The sequence below is a fragment of the Juglans microcarpa x Juglans regia genome, chromosome 1S (genome assembly GCF_004785595.1).
Source record: "Juglans microcarpa x Juglans regia isolate MS1-56 chromosome 1S, Jm3101_v1.0, whole genome shotgun sequence".
In the NCBI taxonomy this organism is placed as follows: Eukaryota; Viridiplantae; Streptophyta; class Magnoliopsida; order Fagales; family Juglandaceae; genus Juglans; species Juglans microcarpa x Juglans regia.
The window spans coordinates 9119165-9140825 of NC_054595.1; the positions used below are offsets into that span (position 1 = coordinate 9119165).

Sequence of the window (21661 nt, forward strand, 5' to 3'; positions counted from 1 at the left end):
AATTGTGCAATTTTAGGTGCATTAAACCATAACAAGCTTTTGGGAGGATCATGGTTTTTTGGTACACGTATTACTCCCTCAAACTATCTCATAGAATTAATGGATATTTTATTGCGAGATACTCAATCTTCAATAAAATTCTTGTTTTATTGTGATCCTTCAAGGATGCTTCATTTCTTTCCTTAATAATATTGAATGAGAAAAGATATTTAAAATTGAACTAACATATAGAAGATAATAATATTCATGGTATTAATATGATAATATTATACTCTATATAATATCACATAGATCATATCAATATTTTACAAAATGATGTATATTGCAATAAGCATATATCAATATTTATAAAAGAGAAACTTGTAGTGATTCGAGAAATGTTAAGCAAATATCTTGTCAAAAATTAAAAGAACACAACAGTTGGCTAGAGTCTTGTGCTAATAACTTGTTGTAAAACTAAAAAGAAGTAGCAAGAGAATTGAAAAATAGCAATATAAATTTAGCTTTTCAGGAGCTCAATATCATTCTCTTTGAATTTCTTGTATTATACAAATAATTTTGAAGACACTCTTTTATAAGTAGAGAATAATGAGGAATTTGAAGAGATGATAGATGAATTAATAGGATATATTGATAAATTTAAAAGTTCTAAGAGTTGGTTATTGAATGAATAAGAATTCTAAGAGCCGGTACGTGAAAACGAAATTTCACTAAATTCATGTACGTATTTATATCGAAATAATGAAAATAAATATGTTTTTTTTTTTCTAAAATAAAAAATAAAAAATAAAAAGGTACAAAATGGGTAACCGAAGGCTGAAAAGGAGTGTGAGTTGGCAATTGGCGTGAGGGCTTTGGGGGGCTGGGAACTAGCTCGGACACGCACAGAGACTCCAAGGCAAAAGGAGGACGAGGGGGAGGGCAGGAAAAGCAAATCCCTGCAAATACCCATAAAACATTACATGTAACTGCTTCTGCTACTCTCTGTCTGTCTGTCTCTCATGCACACCTATATTTTGTTTTTCTTTAAATTTATTTCTGTCGGAAATCAAGAAAATGAAAGCAGGAGGAGGAGGAGGAAAGAAGAGGAACACTGACCCCGAGGCATTGGCTGCTCCAAGTGAAGCTGCTGCTTCTGGTGGTGGTGACTCAATGGCGGTGCCTTCGGGTGAAAAGGATCAGACCCGGGAGGAGAAAGTGCAAAGGGACGAGCTTCAGGACCAAGAGGAAAGAGAGCCTTCTGTTGCTGCCGTCGCTTCTGCTGAAGAGGCAGAAGAATACGCCGAGGAGGAAGAAGATAAGATTGATGAGGATGAAGCCCCTGTTGACGAAGACGCTGCGGCTGAGCGTCCCAAGCTCGACGACGGATTCTACGAAATTGAGTCCATTCGCCGCAAAAGGGTTCGCAAGGTAACGCTTTAAGGACCCCCCCCCCCCCCCCCCTTTTTTTGGTTCTTAAAAATGTGTCAGGTAAACCCAAATGCTTCTTCAAAATATATCTCTTTCACTAGCGGAGGCAGGAATTTACATCAGTGGGGGGCAGGATTTCCTAAAAGAAATCACTTTCAGAATGAAAAAAAAGGGTGTTTGGCAACTCAAAAGGCTAGATTAGCTTAGTTTTCCATTATCTAAAAAATATGTTCAATTTTATATTTTCTGAATTTTGTGTTTAGCTTATATTAAATAAAGTACAATATGAGCTTCTAAAACATGTACACAGTTATGCAGACAAACATGTAAGCTGCTTTATTAAAAAAAAAAACAAATAGTTGCGTGTGAGATAATAAAAGCTATTCGAACTTAATTTAAATGTGTAGGGGAGGTTGCTCAAGAAAAGTTGTTTCAAGAAAAGTTTGTGATATGTGTGGTGTTATCGTACCTATCAAAAGAAGAATGTGTGGTGTTATCGTCAAGTGGGGGAGGGAAGGTGCCAATAGATTCCAAATATGGTGGTACTTGTTGGGGGGGGGGGGGGGGGTGTCGCTCTTTGGAGGCACAAGTTATTTATTGTGTGAGCTTGTGGAAAAACATTAGAAGGGGTTGTAGGGTATTTTCTCAACACATTAGATTAATAGATTCGTGGTGGGGGTGGTTCTAGGATCAGTTTCTTGCATGATATTGTTGTGGTGATAGGACACTCAAGAACACTTTACCCATGGTATATAGGATTTTGTGCAGACATGAGGCATCGGTGGTGGAGTTATTGGAGATTTTGGGCAGTTTTGCTCAGTAGAATATTCAATTCCTCTGGGCAGCCCCTGATTGAGAGTTGGTTCTTATAGAATCATTTAGCTTATTGTACTCTACCGGATTAAGGATTAAGAAGTAGATAAGTTGTTGTGGAGTGCCTCTAGGAAAGGGAATGTGATATCCCATATGATATGGATAAGGGTAGGTAGTGTATAGGATCCCCACATTGCTTGGGAATGAGAAGTTCTTACTCTTTATAAGGTTCCAATGGGGCTCCAATTGTATCATTGACTAGTCCTTTTGGAGTATAAGCCATATGATTTGGGCTTTTCATTGGGGCGTTACAAATGGTATCAGAGACTATCCCAACCAGAAATGTGGGATTTGAGCCATGCCACCTACAATGGACAGGCCCGACGAGGAAGTTGGGAATTTAAGGGGGGTAGATTGTGATACTCCATATGATATGGATAAGGGTAGGTGGTGTATGAGATCCCACATTGCTTGGGAAGGAGAAGTTCTTACTCTTTATAAGGTTCCAATGGGGCTCTAATTGTATCATTAACTAGTCCTTTTGGAGTATAACTCATGTGGTTTGGGCCTTCTATTGGAGCATTACGGGGAAATTCTCCATCCTTTTCATTTTATAAGGTCACCTATAATTAGGATAATAACCACTTCCCTTGGAGGAATGTTTGGAAGAGTAGGTGCCTTCAAAAGCTGCCTTCTTCGTATGGACATCAACATTAGGGAAGATCTTGACTATGGACAGCCTACGGAAATACCAAATTATTGGGATTGACTATTGTTCATATGTGTAGGAAAAGTGGTGAAATTGTGGACTTGCTACTTCATTGTAAGGTTGCCAAGACCCTATGAGATGATTTTTTTGGCTGAGTTGGGTTAGCATGGGTTATGCCTGAGAGTGCAGTCGATCTCCTTGCTAGTGGAGAAGTCTTCATGGTATCCTGCCAATCGCAACAATATGGAAGATGGTTCTCATATTCCTTTTGTGGTACATCTGGCGAGAAAAAATGATCTGAACTTCGAAGATAAGGAATGTTCGCTAGAGGAACTTAGAAGATCCTTTTTTCAACACATTTCTTTTTTTTCTTCTTGGCAGTAGCTTTAGAGTATAATGGGCTAGCTTTAGAGTATAAGTTTTTTTTTTCTTTTTCCTAGCTGGGTGTTCTCACTAATATTAATAAATTTTTACTTATAAAGAAAACTTTTAGAGACTTTTGTATTAGGTTCTGTTGAAGTTAGGGGTATAATGAAGAGTTGTTTGGGAAAAAAAAAAATTAGATGTGTTTTGTATTGGATTTTGTGTTTCTGTTTTGTCATAAAAATGGACACAAATGATTGGATGAAATTGTTTTTGAGAAATGATATTTTTTGGAGTTCAGATGATGTTTGGGTTGAAAGGGCAAAATATTTTTGAATGACTTTGAACCCAAACATATTCTAAAACTTTTTAGGGTGTTGGAAGGCATTTGATTTTACCCCCACCTTCCCTCCACCATTGACTACTTTTATTTAGCATATTTTGTTTGGATTGCATTATTGGAATTAAATAAATGATGGACATTGTATATTTTGTTGTTGTTGTTGTTTGTTTGTTGCTGGTGATCTGTGTGGATGGATGATGGTGGGCATTGAAAATAGGGTCAGCCTCAGTATCTAATCAAATGGTGAGTCTCCTTCTTGCCTCTTTTGGAATCAATTGATCCCTCCCTCCCCTGTTTAGTGTTGCTGTTGCTTGTCAAATCAGTTAATTATTACTAAATTATAGTTGGAATGTATATTAAAGGCGTGGATGGCCGGAGGCAGCAAACACCTGGGAGCCTTTGGAGAATCTCCAGTCATGCTCCGATGTTATTTATTCATTTGAAGAAAGGTACTCTATTCCCTTTTCTTTCTATAATATGAAGCATCTTCATTGGTTACTAAAAAGAATTTTTCTGGTGGGTTGAGTTGACAAAGTTAAAATTAGCCAGCTCGTTTCCTTCTAGATTGTTGTTTAACTGAGCTTAGTTGGTTTTATTTGTTTCTCACCACAAACAGCAGAAATGTGAATGTTTTTTTCCTTTTCCTCAGTTCCTTATCAATTAAACAAAGACATGCAGAGTCTGTCCATTGGAGTTTTTCTATTTGTGAATCTAAAATTGTTTTCCACCTGGTTTTGAAGTTTTCGTTCAGGAAAGCATCGGAAACGCAAGCGCAAGCATGGGACTCCTTTTACTCAACCTAAGAAGAAGCAGCAGCGTTCTTCCGTTGCTGCGTATGATTTAAGAGGTGTTGAAATAAACGTTATGACTGAAACTGGGAAATCTGCCCCTCCCACCAAATCAGGCCTTACCAATCTTCATCCTGTCCCTCAATCTGCTCATGAAGAAGATAATAATGAGGAAATTGAAACTGCCATGCAAACAGTTGTTGAGAATGGTTGTGGGAATATTTGTCAGCAAATTGATGACAGAAATAATGGAAAGGAATATGATCCCAAGCTTAGTGAGCTTAAAACAACAGTGTTTACCAATGAGGCCAACCTGGAAAAACTTGCAATACATTTCGAAGAAGGCAAAGCTTCAGAGGGTGATGGCCCTGTAGACGGGGTACCCAATGTTGGTTGCATCGAACCATTTCAGAGCAATCGCCGTACTGGTGCTAAGAGAAGGAAGTCTGGTTCTGTGAAGAGGTTTAAACAAGAGTCATGCTTGTGTGAACCCATTGTTGCGCATAATGCAAGAACTAGAAGTGGTGGCTCTGGCAGTAGATTTCAGCCACCAGGGACTGAAAATCCTGGTTTCATTGGGGAGAATCCAAGTAGCAGGAATGGGGTTAATGGTTTCAAAAATGCATCTAATATCACCAGGATTATCAAGGCCATAGGGTATTCAGCTTCTGTATCAAACAATATCCAGGATGTGTCAGTAACCTTTACGGCTATAAGGTTTGTATCCTGGCTCCAAATCTTAGCCTTCTGTACTGCTAAGAATATGCTTATCATTTAATTTTCCTTCTCTACTCTAGCTTATGTGTGAAATATACTGGTTTATGCGGTATATGGCATATATTTTGGATGTTTAACAGTTTAATTGTGTGATTAAGGTTTTCTTTTGAACCTAATTCTACATGATGCTTCAAGTCCAATACTTTTGAACCTAGTTTTAGTTACTCATATAATTTAGAAACTGTACTCATAAAAAGTATTGGACTGTAAATTCTGGGTTTCAATTATGTCTAGTCTGCGAAGTTTCATGTTTGGTCAATTAGTTATTCTTTTAAAACAATTTTATATTATTTGGAACAGAAAATTGTTTGGAACATTGTGCTGTCAATATTTAGAATTAGAAAATTGTTGCCAAGAGTAATAGATAACACGGTTATGAATTATAATGGGAAGGGGGAATTTCTTTGTGGATTCCTTTGAGAAACTGAAAGTTTGAATATCTTGTCAAACTTCAGGTCTAGTCAAGGTTTTGGGATTTTCCGATATGGTTGTGCTTATTTGACTCTGGATTTTTCACTCCCACATTTGTGTCCTCAAGGCATAGGTCTACTTTCCCACATTTGTGTACTCAAGGCGTAGGTCTACTTTTGGTGGGCATGCAGACAGTGGAACATTTTCTATCAGAGGCATTTTGGTGATTTTATAGATACTGGTATATGATCTTGAAGTTCATTGATTGTGCTTTGTCTATTTCATTCTTGTTTGGGTTGAGCTGAGTTTGGGTCTTAATTTATTTTGTGGTGGTTTGCTTGTAAAAGCTAAGCCCTTGTAGAACAGGTTGACAGATGCTAAATGATAATAATATCTGTAAATTCCTGCATTTTTAACTTGATTTATTTTGATTTCCTTCTTCATGTTCATTTGGTTGTAGAATCTTAGTGTGCTAAAGTTTAGGGCAGGAATAGCTACAGGCAGATATTCCTTTTAGATCAGCTGCCGATGTTTTGCATTTACAAAGAAAGATTTCTTCTATTCCCTGAATGGCATTCCAAGACCTGGCTCTAGACTATGAATTGTCACCTGAAACCTTTGTTATGATATCCTGGATCGTGTGGATTGTGAAACTGTTGCACATACATGTGTTATATTCGATATCTGCTAGACTTAAAACAACATTGATGTCTAAAGGTTTGCAATTGTTTATTTTTAACTAATTTTATTAACTTCATCCCAAAAGACCATTTAGTTATCTGTAGTGACGGTAAAAGCGCACTGAAAGTACGCTTAAGTGCAAAGAGCCAAGACTGAATTGCTTTGCTTACTAAAAGCAAAGTACATTTATGAAAAGAGCACCTTTTGTGTGAGTTAAAAGTGTAGAAAAGTGTGTTTTGTAGTTTTTCTTTTAAATATATCTATACATCTATATATATAATGTTAGTTCAAGACCCAGAAAATGACTTAAGAAAATATTCTTAAATATTTATTTGATATTGGAGATTATTTACATACCATGGCACTGCATATTATCATACTCATGTATATGCTTTGGGAAAAATCTTATTCACTATAATATTTTCCCTATAAAAAAATGCTATTCGTCATCCTTTTAACTATCATCATTTTATCATCCCCTGATGTGTCAACAAATGATTGATAGATAAGTGAAAATAACAAATAATTTTCCATGGAAGTCAATTGACTCCTTGACAAAAGTCAAGTTGGGTTTCTACTTGGATTGATATTTTGAACACTTATGTACTTATCAAAAAAAAAAAAAAAAAAAAATTGATCACTTATGTTAGCATAGAAGTCAATACCTACTAGTATATTTTGCTTTAACTGTGTTTTAATTTGATTATGGCTAGCAAATATCCTACATTCATATATTTAGTGAAGTACAAGAGAATTATATAATATGCTATGTTTAAATTTTATGCAATTAGATGATTACTTGATTGTCATGTCGCATAATATCTAATAAATTAAATTTATAGGCAAATATATTACCATCTTGTTTTTTAACCCTTTTTTTACTATGTTTTATGGATTTATTGTTTTTATTGATCATTTTTTAAAATGCGCATTTTACTTCAACCTAGCAAATATTTCAAGTAAGCTCTTGACGGCGTTTGCACTTAAATGTTCTTCGTGCTTTCACCAACATTAGTTCTGTTGGTCCTATGTCCAATCCAAAGAAAAACTTTAGTTCTTATTCTAAAGGGAGCTTAATTTTGTTTAGCCACATCATTTGCTACTATAAATTTTTTTTTAAAGGAAGATTAAATAATATATGTAATGAAAGCTAAAGTTATTTAGGAAAATTTAGTCAAACACCCGCTGTGCTCTAGGATACTTAAATTTAGGACCGTATGCCATTTTTTGAAATAACCCCATGTGGAATGGGTTTACTAGAAAGAAAAATCTCCCTTTATTTTTTCATCCACCAACGTTAAGCAAAAACACATGGCAATTTCACTTATTGCCATGTACAATCTTTAATTTTTTTTTTTTGAAAAAAATTAAAACAAATTTTAAAAATAATAAAGGGTATTTTAATTAATGAAAGACATATTTGAAATTTTTAATAAAATATATAAATAATGGCACCGCCACCCCATGGTGGCCAGCCCCCATCGGGTTGGTTAGAAATGGACCAACCACATGGTGGTGTCCAAAGCTCAGCCACCCTATGGTGGTTGTGCCTTTTTTTTTTTTGTCTTTTAAAATTTAAAAGCTTTTGTTATAAAAATTTATTTATCATTTTTAAATATTTTTTTATTTATCTTCTAGAAAAAATGAAAATATGAAGCATGATAATTTGTGAAGCTGTCACGGGTTTTTGATTAACATTAACATTGTGGATGGAAAAATTTATTGTGTCCTCTTTCTTATTAACCAATACCATAGAGGGTTATTTCTCAAAAAAATTATACAAGGTCCTAAACTTAAGTACACCATGGCATGATGTGTGAGGGGGATTCTCCCGGTGCCAATAAAAAAGGAAGAGAATATTCTATGAGTTTTTCAAGAATTTCATGAAAGTTGCAAATTCTTTGCTCTTATACCAAAGAAATTTGGGGATGTGGATATAAAAGATTACAGGCCTAAAAGCTTGGTGAGAGGAATGTACAAGATATCTCAAAAGTTATGTCCGGCTATGGTAGTTTTTTCTGATTTTATTTTTGATCTGGAGTTTTTGGACTTGCCTCTGGTGGGGGTGCTTTCACATAGTCTAACGATCGAGTTTGGTTAAGGTTGGACTGGTTTCTTGTTTCCCCTTCTTGGGAGGCTCATTTTTTAGAGTGCTGCCAGAAAAGAATGTCTCGGGTATGTTCGGATCATTTTCCTATTATATTGGATTGTGGGGTATTCGTGGGGGTCGTAGGTATTTTAAGTTTGAAAATATGTGGTTAAAAGCTGAAGGTTTTGTGGATATGGTGAGACATTGGTCTTCTTACCAATTTATTGGTACTCCGAGTTTTATATTGGCAAATAAGCTCAAAGCTTAATGAATGACTTGAAGAAGTGGATGTGGAAGTTTTTTGGAATGCCGATAGTCAAATGAAGTTCCTCTTTGAGGAGTTGCATAGGTTGGAGGGGAGGGCTGATATAGGGGTTTTATTGGAGGAGTTGAGTAGGAACAGTTCAGTGACTGCTCAACTTGGAAAGCTGATTTTGAAGGAGATTTCGTGGTGGTAGAAATCTTGCTCTTTGGTTGGAAGCAGATTGTTGTGCAAAGTTTTTTCATCGGGTAACCAATCTCATCACAATCTCATCATAGGAACAATGCTATTGAAATGCTGCATTCTGAAGGTCGTGTTATTGTTGATCATTCTGATATCAAGAACCACGTGGTTCATTATTTTTTTTTTATAAGTAACCATGTGGTTCATTATTATGAGACACTTCTCTCGGAACAGCATTTGTGGAGGCCAAAACTTGATGGGCTAGTTTTTTAGACTATTGATATTGCAAGTGCAAATTGGTTGGAGAGACTATTTGAGGAGGGTGAGGTGCACCGTGTGGTTAGAGGGATGGCTAGAGACAAAGCTCTTGGGCCGAATGGTTTCTCTATGGCATTTTTTCAAGAGTGTTGGGATATCGTGAAGGGAGATATTATGAGTGTTTTTCATGAATTCTTTTCTTGTAATTTGAGAAATGCCCCAATACGATATTCTGAGCACTCATTCTTAAAAGGGCGGGGGTGACGGATGTCAAGGATTTTCATCCCATTAGTCTTTTAAATGGGGTTTACAAGATTATTTCTAAGGAATTGGCTAATCGTTTGAGTATGGTTGTGGAGAAGATAATTTTGAAACCTTAAAATGCTTTTGTTAAGGGCAAACAAATTCTTGATTCGGTTCTTATTGCAAATGAATGTTTGGAGAGTAAATTGAGAATGGGAGTGCCAGGTATTTTATGTAAGTTGTATATTGAGAAGGCTTATGACAATGTGAATTGGGATTTTCTTTTACTTGAGAGATGTTGTATGTGGATTAAACATTGTGTAACCGCGATTTGGTTTTTTATTTTGGTTAATGGTACTCCTGTTGTTTCTTTTAAAGCAAACGTGGTTTGAGACAAGGGGACCCGGTGTCCCCTTTTCTCTTTGTGATCATTATGGATTCGCTTAGTCAAGTCTTGGGAGGCTGCTGTTGGTGCGAGATTTCTATCTAGCTTTTCAGTGGGAAGCACTAACAATGGGTTTATTAATGTCTCCCATCTTCTTTATGCAGATGACACATTACTATTTTGTGATACGGATCCGGGTCACATTCAAGCAATGAAAGCTCTATTGATTTGTTTTGCAGTTGTTTCTGGTCTTAAGGTAAACCTTGGGAAGTCCGAGATGGTGCTGGTGGGCAAAGTAAGGAACATTAGAAGGTCTGCCAGGCCAATGAAATACTTGGGACTTCCACTTGGGGCCTCTTTCAAGGCTAAGGCTATTTGGGATGGGGTCATGGAGAAAATTGAGAGGAGATTGACTGGATGGAAAAGGTTGCACTTGCCAAAAGGGGGAGAACCACTCTTATTAAGAGTACACTATCTAATATTCCCACTTATTTTTATCTCTTTCATTGCCACAAGTGTGGCTAATCGAATTGAGCATATTTTCCGAGCTTTTTTTGTGGGGAGGATCTGGAGAGGAGATTAAGTTACAGGTCAAGTGGAATAAGGTATGTACACCGATTTCTAGTGGAGGGTTTCGAATTTGAAATATGAGGATTTTTTGATAAGCCACTCATTGGGAAATGGTTATGGAGGTACCAACATGAAGGGAAGTCAAGTGAGAAGTGTGCATGGTATAGGTTTGTGGAAGAACATTAGAAATGGATGGGAGGCTTTTGCTCGTTTTATTACTTTTGCGATTGGTGATGGATCCAGGGTCAGATTTTGGCCTGACTTTTGGTGTGGTGATTCAGCTCTTAAGACCATGTTTCCCTCCCTTTTTCGGTTGGCTCTTAATCAGGAGGCTTCGGTGTCTGAATTGTTGGATTGTTCTAGTGGTTCCCACAGTGGAATGTTCGATTTAGTAGAGCTGCTCATGATTGGGAAGTTGGAGTTATTTCTGATTTTGTCAGTTTATTGCATACTTTGAATTTTGATATTAATGCGGTGGACAAGATGCTTTGGATGAAGACGAGGAGTAGGAAGTCAAAATTATATTTCGTTCCCTTGGAAGTGTATTTGGAAAATTAAGGTGCCGCCGCATATTGCTTTCTTTGGTTGAACAGCATCTCTTGGGAAAATTTTGACTCTGAATAATTTGAGAAAGCGGGGTCTCGTCGTAATGGGTTGGTGTTATATGTGTAAGAAGAGTGGGGACTCGGTGGATCGCCTTTTACTTCACTGCTAGGTGCCAATGATGTTATGGGTGGAGATCTTTAACAGAATGGGTATTGCTTGGGTGATGCTCAAGAGGGTGGTTGATTTGTTTGCTTGTTGGCAAAGGTGTAAGGCCAATTCACATATTACAGATGCACGGAGAATGATACCTCTATGCATCATGTGGTGTCTATGGATTGAAAGGAATGGTCGAAGCTTTGAAGATAAGGAGCTTTCTTCAGATGAGCTTTGAAGTTTCTTTTTCCATTCTTTATTTCTTTGGGCCTCATCTTATGTTCTTAATGGAGCTTGCTTAAATGATTTTCTTGTATTACTTTCTAGCTCCTTATGTTGTAACTAGTTGGATGCTCTTTGTATATCTCAAAAATGCTTGCCATCATATTGTAGTTGGTGGGTGAAAAGACTATTTCAAAACCACAAAATGCCTTACTAGAAGTAGACAAATTTTAGATTTAGCTCATATTTTTATTTAGTGCCTAGATAATGGAATTAAAACTGGAGTTCCCAAGGTGTTTTGCAAAGTGGATATTGAGAATCCATATGATCATGTCAATTGGGAGTTCCTTTTATTTTTTATGCAAAGGTGCAGATTTGGGAAAAAAATAGTGATCCTGAATTGCACATTGCATCTCTATTTTGGGTCTCTGTTTCAGTAAACAGCACTCCCTTTGAGTTATTTGGCAGGTCTAGAATCTTGCGACAGGGTGATCCCTTGTCACCATTGCTCTTTGTTATTTTCAAGTAGGTGTTCAGTGAAATGCTGACAATGTTGATTGAAGGGAGTTTTATCACAGGTTTCTCTGTGGGGGCTAGAAACACTGAAGCAATTAATCTATCTTATCTTTTGTATGCAGATGATAATGATCCGAATCACCTTTAGTGTTTGCAAATGCTGTTCTTATTTTTCGAAGCGGTATCTGGACTAAAGCTGAATTTAGCTAAGTCTGAATTGTTTCAAGTGAGGTGGCTAATGTGGATAGCTCGACAGGTATTCTGAATTGCAAGGTATCTTACTTACAAATGAAGTATCTAGGTCTTCCACTGGGGGCCACTTTTAAGACAAAGAACATACAGAATGAGATTATTGAGAACATAGAATGTCACTTAGCCAGTTGGAAGAAGATGAATTTATCCAAAGGTGGTAAGATCACTTTGATCAAGAGCACTCTTTCTAGCATGTCCACGTATTTTTTCTCTTTTTCCACTTCCTTCTAGTGTTGCTATGTGCATTGAGAAAATGCAGTGAGACTTCCAATGGGTGGACTAGGAAAAATCCATTTAGTTTGTTGGGCCAAGATTTGCGCTCCAATTTTGGAGAGTGGGTTTTGGGTTCATCATCTGCTTCTGTTCAATCGTTCTCTTTTGGGGAAGTGGTAGTAGCGAATACCAAAATGAGAGATGCTTTTTGGAGAAAGATGGTGGATTCCAAGTATGAATGCTTGTGGGGTGGATGGAGTACAAATGAGGTACAAGGGCCTTATGGGATAGGTCTATGGAAGAATATAAGGAGAGGTAGGGGCAATATTTTTTTTTTGTTTTTGCTCATATCAGATTTTAGGTGAGAGATGGATCTAGGATTAGATTTTAGCATGATGTGTGCTGTGGGGTTGGGTCCTCAAGGAAACGTTTCCAAAAGTGTCTAGCGTTGCTCATGCTAAGTGGGCTTCTATGGCCAACAATTTGGAGATGTCGAGTAATGCTACTCGATGGAATGTTAGTGTCATAAGAGTGGGCCAAGATTGGGAGATGAATGCTTTTAGTGAGTTTTATAATCTGTAATAATCCACTAGATTTAGAAGAGTGAGGATAAGATTTGTTGGGCTCTGTCAAAGAGGGGTTGTTCAAAGTTCGTTCTTTTATAATATCCTTTGTCTTCATGATGACAGCCCATTCTCGTAGAAGAGTACTTGGTGGACAAAGGCACCCATGAGAGTATCATTTTGAACTTGGACAGCTTCCCTTGGGAAGATTCCCACAATGGACAATTGGAGGAAGAGCTGCATGTGTACGAGAAGTGGGGGATTTCTATCATCTCTTAGTTAACTATGAATAGGGCTTAAAATAAATAATACTACTTGACAAGCCGCTTGAGATCGGCTGAGTTAAACTCGAGTTCAGCTCGATTCGTTTATTAAATGAGCTGTTCACGAAATGCAAAATTCTGATCATTTATGAAATGCTGCAACTTGTACAAAGCTCGGCTCGACTCGTTTAAGCTAGTATAAGCTTGAATAATTTCGTATTTATTTTTTGTATACTATTATCTCTATATTTCTAATGGGAATATAAAAGATTATTTTGAAGACAAGAGCGTTCATTAGAAGAACTTAGATTATTTTTTGTCAGCACTCTTTTTCTTTGGGCCACTGCTGTAGATTTTCGTGGCCTCGATTTTCATGAATTTCTTGTTTCCATTTCCTTTCCCTAAATAGGTGTTACCTTTTGTATACCATCTTGTGTACTTGGGCTATGCCTATTCATATCAATATAATTGTTTACTTATAAAAAAAAAAAAATTATAATGGGAATATTTACAATATTTGAAGAGATTAGACCAAATCATATTCCTAATACTAAACATGTCACTTGAGTCCTTATGAGTCTAATTGTTGATAGATGTATATACAAACTTTATAAATATATTAGCAAAAAGCCTAAGTTTGTTTATCAAAATTTTTATATAAAGTTATAAAATACAATATGAATAATCTATTTTATCCAAATGAAGTAGCTGGTGAACAAGCTCGAATTCGCTCAAATATCAAGCGAGCTGTTCTTGAACATAAAATTCAACTCAATGAAAAGATCAAGCTCGACTTTTGTTCGAATAAAAATTAAACAAACGAGGCTTAACCACCAACTACTCGCTTGAGCTCGGCTCGTTTATGCCCTTAAATGTGAGGTTGCAAGTGCAATGTGGAGTGACTTTCTATAATCAGATTGGAATGGCTTGGATTATGCCTAAAAGAGTTGTGGAACTTTACTATGCTTGTAGAAAGCTAGGTGGAAGTTTGCAAATCACAGCAGTGTGGAAAATAGTTGTAACACCCCGCCTAATTACCTATTAGGGTTAACCCTTAATCTCCCTTAGAACGAGCTTATAATACTATATTATAGTTTTGGGCTTTATATTTTTTTAGCATAAGATTTATTATTATTTTTTTTCCCTTAAGGGAGTTAGTTAGATTTGTTTTACCCATTAAACTATGACACTTGCGTCATTAGTGGTTAAAGCCTAAGGGTTAAGTATGGGTGGTTTAGTAAGCAAGCCCATTAGTGCTACACTTAAGGCCCTTAAACCCTTAGAATGTTATGGGCTAAGACTTAGAAGCCTTGAACCAAGCCTTATAAGAGTTTAAGTCTTTGGGGATAGCCTTAGAAAGATTTGACCCAAGTGTAAGGTATAAGGCCTTTTGGGCCTAACTTGGTGTTAGTTTTGACCCATGGCCCATTTATTATAAGGCAAGTCTTTCAAGCCTCATCTTTGTGGATCTTGAGGCCTCTCATGACCTCTTAAAATCTAGAACCAAGGCCTCCCATCAACCCACACCCAAAGCCCATAAATGCAACTCCCACTCGTGGCCTTTTTAAGCCCAACAAGACCCAAAGCCTTTGTCTTGCATTTTCACACTTCAATTTTTGTTTTTTTTTTTATAAGTAACATTTTCACACTTCTATTTGAACCCCACATGCACCATACCATTGGTTTCCCTCAAGCCCAAGTAGTACCCCACGCCCCTTAGGACTCCCAAGTGTCCATAATTAAGCTTCTAACTTGAGTTAAGGACATTAATCAACTTACCCATGATTAGTGATCTTTAAACCATGTTTTGAGCTTAATTTTCTTCTTAATCTTTTTAGCCATTTTGATCTGAAATTTACTTGTTTTATTATTCAGTTGCATCATTCTTAGATCATATTAGAACCCTAGATAAATCTCCACACGTGTCATTAAGGGTAATGACATGTCAAAACCCTCAACCCACACTAATCGGCACACATGTACTCTTGTGTGCATTGGACTGAACAGCCCCTAGCCCAAGCTTTTTGTGCCTTTTTCTCAAGGTCATTATTGTCTTTTAGCACCTCAAAATACTCGTTTCAATGCAGACTTGGTGGACAAAATTGGTTCCAAGAACCAAACCAAAAACCCAAAACCAACTACGCCTAAACAAACCAAATGCCTTGCAATTGGTTTGATTTTCTGCTCTCAAATGACCCACTCCCTCATGCCACCTCCATACCATCCAATCCCCAAAGACCCTCAGATTCATTATGGGAAATTGACCAAAAATTTTTCCCACGAAAAATAACACAAAACCGATGGCATCAAACCACCACCACTCGGCAACACCCTTCCATTCACCTCTTCCCTTTGAGCTGCCACTTCATCATCACTTGGCAGCCAATCCCCCACCTTCCACCACCTGGAAAAGCCTTCCAAGATTGACTCATGACCTGCATAAATCAGCCATGAAGAGAGGACAAGAGGGTGAGTCAAGAAATGATCAAAACTGTCCAGAATTTCAGCCTTGAACCTGACAGTTACTATGCTTCATGTCATAAACTATTTTCATTTTTTTTTTCCTTCTAATGATGCCCCATGGCAGCACCTGCACCCTCTCCTTGCATGGCAGCACCTGAAAGTGAAGAAAATCATTTGATTTGGGTCACTATTCACCTGCACAAGGTGATGCAACCAAGCTGGAATTCAAACCTCCTTCTCCACTGCCCACTTCACCCAATCACCATGGAGCAAGGCCAACGTCCCTTCCCCCATAGCCTCCTATAAATACCTCCCTCACCCCCACATTTCCTTCACACCACTTCTCCAAGCCGCCTCTTGGGCATTGAGATCCTTCTTCCTTTAGAAAGTCTAGAGTGAGTCTAAAAGGTGTGTTCTTGAGTATTCTTGTGTTGGGAGCTTTAGAGGGCCACGGAAATTGTAATTTTTCTTGCCCTAGATCTTAGTTTGCATGTTATGTTTTGCTTTTAAGTGTTGAAGTGATTTTTGGTTGAGTTTAGAAAAGGTTACCATGCTTAAATCAAAACAAGGTTGGCTTAAGTGTTGAAATTGTTTTAAGTGGGAATTTTAGCTATGACATGTCTTAGCATATTTTGATATGATTTATTAATATTTTAGAATGATCATTGAAGGTTTGATTTTGAGATTAGAAGCATGCCATGATAGGTTTTAACTCTATTTTGAATTGATCATCAAAGCATGCATGGGTTTTGAATTTTGATTAAGTTTGTGATTAAGGCATGAAGTCTTGATTTTATCACCTAGGCTGGAATAAAATGCATTTAGAAAAACCTTGTGATTGGGATAAGATTGAAAATACATGATTTGGGTGAATTTTGAAGCATGCCTTTGTGATTTAGGCTAGAAGCATCATGCTTGATTAATTGATGACTAATGAAGATTAAGGTTTTTAGCCATGATTAAGTTTTGGGATAAACTTGTTCACATAAGATTAAGCTTTTAACATGTCATTAAGGATTATAGTAATTATTTGCAGCTAAAGAAATTGAATATGCATGCATTCATAAGGGTCAATAGTTGAAAGTACACTTAGGCACCAACTAGAGTGCATGCCATAAGTGTATTTGGACTAGTTCCACTTTAATTTTTGAAATTCTAAGAGCATAGATGATTTTAGAGCATAGAATATATGAAGTTTGTGAATTTTGGTGGAATTTGGAGTTCATTTGCAAATAGTGAAAAATTAGGACCTTAGTTGCAATTTTGGAAAGTTTAGGGGTTTTTAGTAAATACCCATTTTTGAAACCCTTTGATTATGAGCATCTTTCTTGAGTAGTTAAGACCCTAACTCAGCATAACTTTGATTACAACCGCTACAATTAACGCACACGGGAAGTTTGTAAGTTGGCCTCTAACCTACACCTTGATAAGTTACTTATGATTTATTGATGTCACTTTCATGTTATATGATACATTGAGTACATGACCACTTGCCTACATGGCGTGAAATTTTCACCATTCTAGCATATTGCATATAAATATCATTTGCACATGAAAGCTTCCTACATATGCACATGTCATGAACTACAATTTTTCAAGCATAGCATGAAAATAATTTTTTTTACTACCCCAAAGGTTGGGATGGAGAATTATCTTAATGGAACTCCTCTATTCACTTTGGAGTGAGTAAAAATGGAGTGGGTTCTACGTTGGGTATCGGCATAGAGACATCTGCAATGGAATGTCATTCGCCTCAAGTGACTTTTGTACTCGAAGAGAATTTGGCTCCCTCATCGGAGTTGAAGGAAAATGGTGTCAAACCATTGGTGATGGGACCCGCTGAAGTTGCGTATAAAGGGTCACCAGAGGTAAAGGGACTTGATGTCATACCATTGGAGAGAACCAATGGAATTGCTGAGGAGGTACCGGATTTGAATATGGATTTGACGTTGGTGCAGGTGGATACTGTGTCTGGGGATATTGTGGCTCCCCTAGTCTCTCTTCCTCCAATAGCTGATTGCATTCTACCTAAAGTTAACTAGATTCAGCAGTTCGTGAGAATTTCACATGAAGGATGTGAAGACCAATTTAAAGAACTAATTACTTTGATCGAGGCAAGCCACGCGCTTGAAACCAAATCAAGTTTCAAGAAAAGTAGGGAGTTACAACGTCTTTTTTCGGGAATCAACTACGATGCTAAGGGTGGTAGCTCATCTAGAGGGAAGTCTAAAGGCAGGGCATTGTGAAGACGGGAAAACAAGGGGTTGGAGTGGGGTTTTTGGGTAGAGTTTTAGTTCTACGGGAAGCAAGGGGTTGGGGTCGGGCTTGGTGTATTTTGGGGTGTTTTTCACTGGCTGTTTGAGTTATTAGGGGTTTTCTATTATGGGCAAGGTGTTCTCTTGTATACATTCAATATACTTGGTTATTCCTTTTGATATATATATATATATAATATTTTTACTTATAAAAAAAAAATGGAGTGGTAACTCCTAGGTTGACAAAGAATAGTCAACAGGCTTTGAATGGGTTCTTTTTAAAGACGCCAGAGCAAAATCAAATGTTATGACACCTAAGGTTGGTGGGTGTACATGTTATAATGTTATGATGATGTTATGTTATGTTATGTTATGTTATTAGTGCATTGAGAATGAGTCTGCAGGCAACGTAGTTTCAACATAAGTTGCGATACCATACGTTATGATGTTAACGAGATGATTAAATGTGACTTGCAATAAATGATGAAACGTTATGATGAAATGTTATATTTTTGGCAATAAAAGTGAAACTATTCTCTATAAGAAAATATGTCTTAGTTTTTCTAAAAATGTCGAGGAATCTGGATGGGAGACATACTAATTTTTCTGCATCGGGCGCATTTCATATTTATCATTCATCATGCATAATTTATCTTTGTGCACGTTGGTTGTCTAACTTACTGAGATTTCAAGTAAATCTCACCCCTTATGGACCCATTATCATTCCACTCGGAATTATATAAGTTGTGTTAGGACCCGACAAGGACGGACCAGATGGACCAGTGGAGCCGATTGATTAAAGAGGAGCCAGGTCTCAACAAAAGATTAGACCTCATCTTGATGTTTATAGCTCTTAACCCTTCGTGCAGTAGAACACATGAAGTAGTTGATTTAGCCATGGAGACTTATTATCAAGAATAATTGTTCTAAGATTATGCTACCTTATGATTTGAACTTATGATGGTTATGAATGACATTGGGATGCTTTAATTTATTCTGGCATAAGTACTTCTTAGTCACCCATTTTCCGTTGTGGCTATTGCATATTAACTGTCATGAATGGGGATATATAACCTTGTGTTACATGTCTCGATGCTCTAAGTCTCCGTTCCATCCCAAGCGGAGGTTGGGGGCGTCACAATAGCCCTAATGCCTTATTTTGGTTTTTATGGAATAAAGAAATGATAAGAGTTATTTCAATTGTGAACACGGTGGAGCTCAAGAATTTCTTTATCTATAGTTTTCTCCTGTGGACTGCATCTGTAAACTTTAATGGACTTTGTTTAGATGATTTTTTAGTATCCTTTTCTTCTAATAGTTAGGTGTCTCTCTTGTATGCTCTACCTCTATGTACTTGGGCTTCAGCTTTGCGCTTATTAATAAAGATCTTACAATAATAAAAAAATGGCTTGAAGTATGCTAAACTTAGTTACATAATAATATTTTTTGTGTACTAAAATTTAGCTATTCTTACACATCACATACACTGTTTATTCAACGCCCAAAAGCTTCTTCACTAGTTCCCATCAGATCCTTGGGCAGCACAAACTTCTCACAGTTTTTATACCATGATTTATTTAGTTGCAAAGCTTCTTTCCTAAATCATCAATGTCTATCTCCATCTCTGTTTCTCCTCCCTTTATCAAGTATGAGTTGTTCTAATGTTTGAATGAATACCAATATCTGAAAAGGGTAGCTTATAGGGCTCATGTCCAGGTATGTCTTGCATGTTTTGTTCAAATATCACTGTATATACATCATATTTTTGCTTAATCTTCATCAATTTTATGACAGCAATACATTACTGCATTTTTAATATGAGAAGATTTGAAATTTTCATGTCATAAAAATTTTTGCTGTGATATTGCTCAGAGATGAATGATAACCGATGCGTTTTACCAGTACAGCTATATGTTATATATGCTACCATTCGTATGGCATGTACATTTGGCGATGTGCATTTTTAGTGTTTGTGATTCCACTTGTGATGTTTGCTCACGTTGGAAAACTAGTACGGTTATGTTGGCAGTTTTATTTAGAAAGCCTGCATTTGGACATGGCTTAATATATTATTATGATCTATCTGAACAGCACGACCTGCTTGATTAGTCAAGTTCTAATCTTGACAGAACTAATAGGATCCATTATTCTCTGTGGGCATCTGGCATAAGAAACGAAGTTAATTCCATTGAGAAGGGAACTGGGAACTGGGAACTGTGCAAGTTCATGTTTAATAAAAGAGCTGACATGCTGCTAGATTTCTTTTAAAGATAATTGCCCAATTTTGTTGATATGTGTACCGTGTCTCTCTTTTAATCACTCTAAAGCCTGATTCTCATGTGGTTGCCTTTGTAAAGGTCTGATGGAACAGAAGTGACAGTGGACAACAAGTTTCTCAAGGCTAACGATCCACTTCTGGTAATTGATGCACTGCCTTATGATTACAATGTTCCTTACCAATTCTGCACTTAGTATCAATGTTAACGAATATCATTAATATTTCCTTGTGCCTGCTATTATGCTTACCTATATTATTTTTTTGTTCTAGTTGATCAACTTTTATGAGCAACATCTGCGGTACACTCCATCGGTGGACAGATGTATAGAAGGAGAGTGAGTGAAGCCATTTCTGCATCATCTTTTCAGCTAGTTTTATACAGTGATGTACTTTTGTAGTCGCAGGATAGTGCAGGATAACAAATGCAATCCTTCTTGGTAATTAACTGTGTAACCACCTTTAATTTACATAGCAGCAGCCCATCTGTCTCATTCTCTGTATCTCTCCATATGACTGCATATGCCTATTCTCTAGATAGTTACCATGATGATTAGGAGCTCGAGTTTAAATTTAACTCTGTATTTTGTGATAAATGTCATTTTTATTCAGTGATGCATCCTCATCTTCATTTTCTCTCTAGAATTGGTACAAAAAATATGCAGGAAATCAAGCTGTGTTCTAAGAACAGTTCTGACATTAAAGGAAAAAAAAATAGAAAAAAAGAAAAAAACCGTGTTCCACATCCACGATGTTTTGTTGAGTACTAGTTTTTCCTGTCATCTCACTGCTAGAATGAATACAAACTTCTTGAAGGCGTCGAACAAGAAAGATTCAAAGATGTCATTTTCAGCAGTGGCATTGGTCTGTGTCATCAACATCTATGAAAACTCGAGACTTGGAAAGGAAATCAACTTAATCAATGGTTTCCAATATTCTATCCTTCGTCGGAGATGACTCTTGGGTTCCGTTTGAATACAGAAACATTTTTAAATCATCTCATTTTATCATTATAATTTTTTTAAATTCTTATACAAAATATAATAAACAATTCAATTTTTTTAAATTTTTAAATAATAATAATATTAAAAAATAATATTATAATAATATTTTATTCAATTCATCTAAAACTATTTCATCTCATTTCATCTTTACAATAATAATCAATGTTTACAATCATGTTTTAAAATAAAAAGCATTTATGTAAACTGTAAAGTGATATTATATTGGTAAGTTATTTTATAAGAATATTTCTCATTTAAAAAATAGTTGTATAAATGATTGTAAAAAAAAGTTGTCTATCATTTTTTTCATTTTCTTATTATTGAATTGGTCTCTTTCTTGATTTTATTATTTTTAAACAAAGCCCATTCTTGTTGGCACAGGATCTTCTCAATTTGAAGTGTAATGGATGGTATCCATTTAGTTTAAAATATCAAATATATGTTGATAAATGAAATGACAAAATTATCCCATATTCTAAAGTAAATAAATATTATCATTTCACATTTCTAGATTGTTTAGAGAATCCGTATCCATTCTTGGGTTGGCCTTCAAGCCATGGGGGTAAAAATAAAATATTAAAAATTTTTGTTTATAAACAGATCTTAGAAAAATAAAATTTACCAACTGACTATATGTAATACGTTAGATCC

General features: G+C 36.4%; 1 protein-coding gene and 1 long non-coding RNA gene across 4 annotated transcripts; both read left to right on the forward strand.

Moving 5' to 3' along the window:
- The first annotated feature begins 796 nt into the window (after positions 1–796).
- Positions 797–20623, forward strand: LOC121246571 (chromo domain protein LHP1). Of its 3 annotated transcripts, none has more exons than XM_041144744.1 (7): positions 797–964; positions 1054–1410; positions 3856–3881; positions 4001–4087; positions 4379–5143; positions 20089–20149; positions 20280–20623. In XM_041144744.1, exons 2-7 carry the CDS (start codon positions 1057–1059, stop codon positions 20346–20348), a joined length of 1362 nt encoding a protein of 453 aa, XP_041000678.1. In that variant the 5' UTR covers positions 797–964; positions 1054–1056; the 3' UTR covers positions 20349–20623. The 3 variants fall into 3 exon arrangements, with proteins under 3 accessions (XP_041000678.1, XP_041000679.1, XP_041000680.1); XM_041144745.1 differs by having other exon boundaries at positions 817–964; positions 3862–3881; XM_041144746.1 differs by having other exon boundaries at positions 817–964; positions 1070–1410.
- On the forward strand, positions 16928–17929 carry LOC121246572. Its single transcript, XR_005937137.1, has 2 exons — positions 16928–17344; positions 17435–17929. It is a non-coding gene; the product is annotated as an uncharacterized LOC121246572 (long non-coding RNA).
- Positions 20624–21661: the final 1038 nt, after the last annotated feature.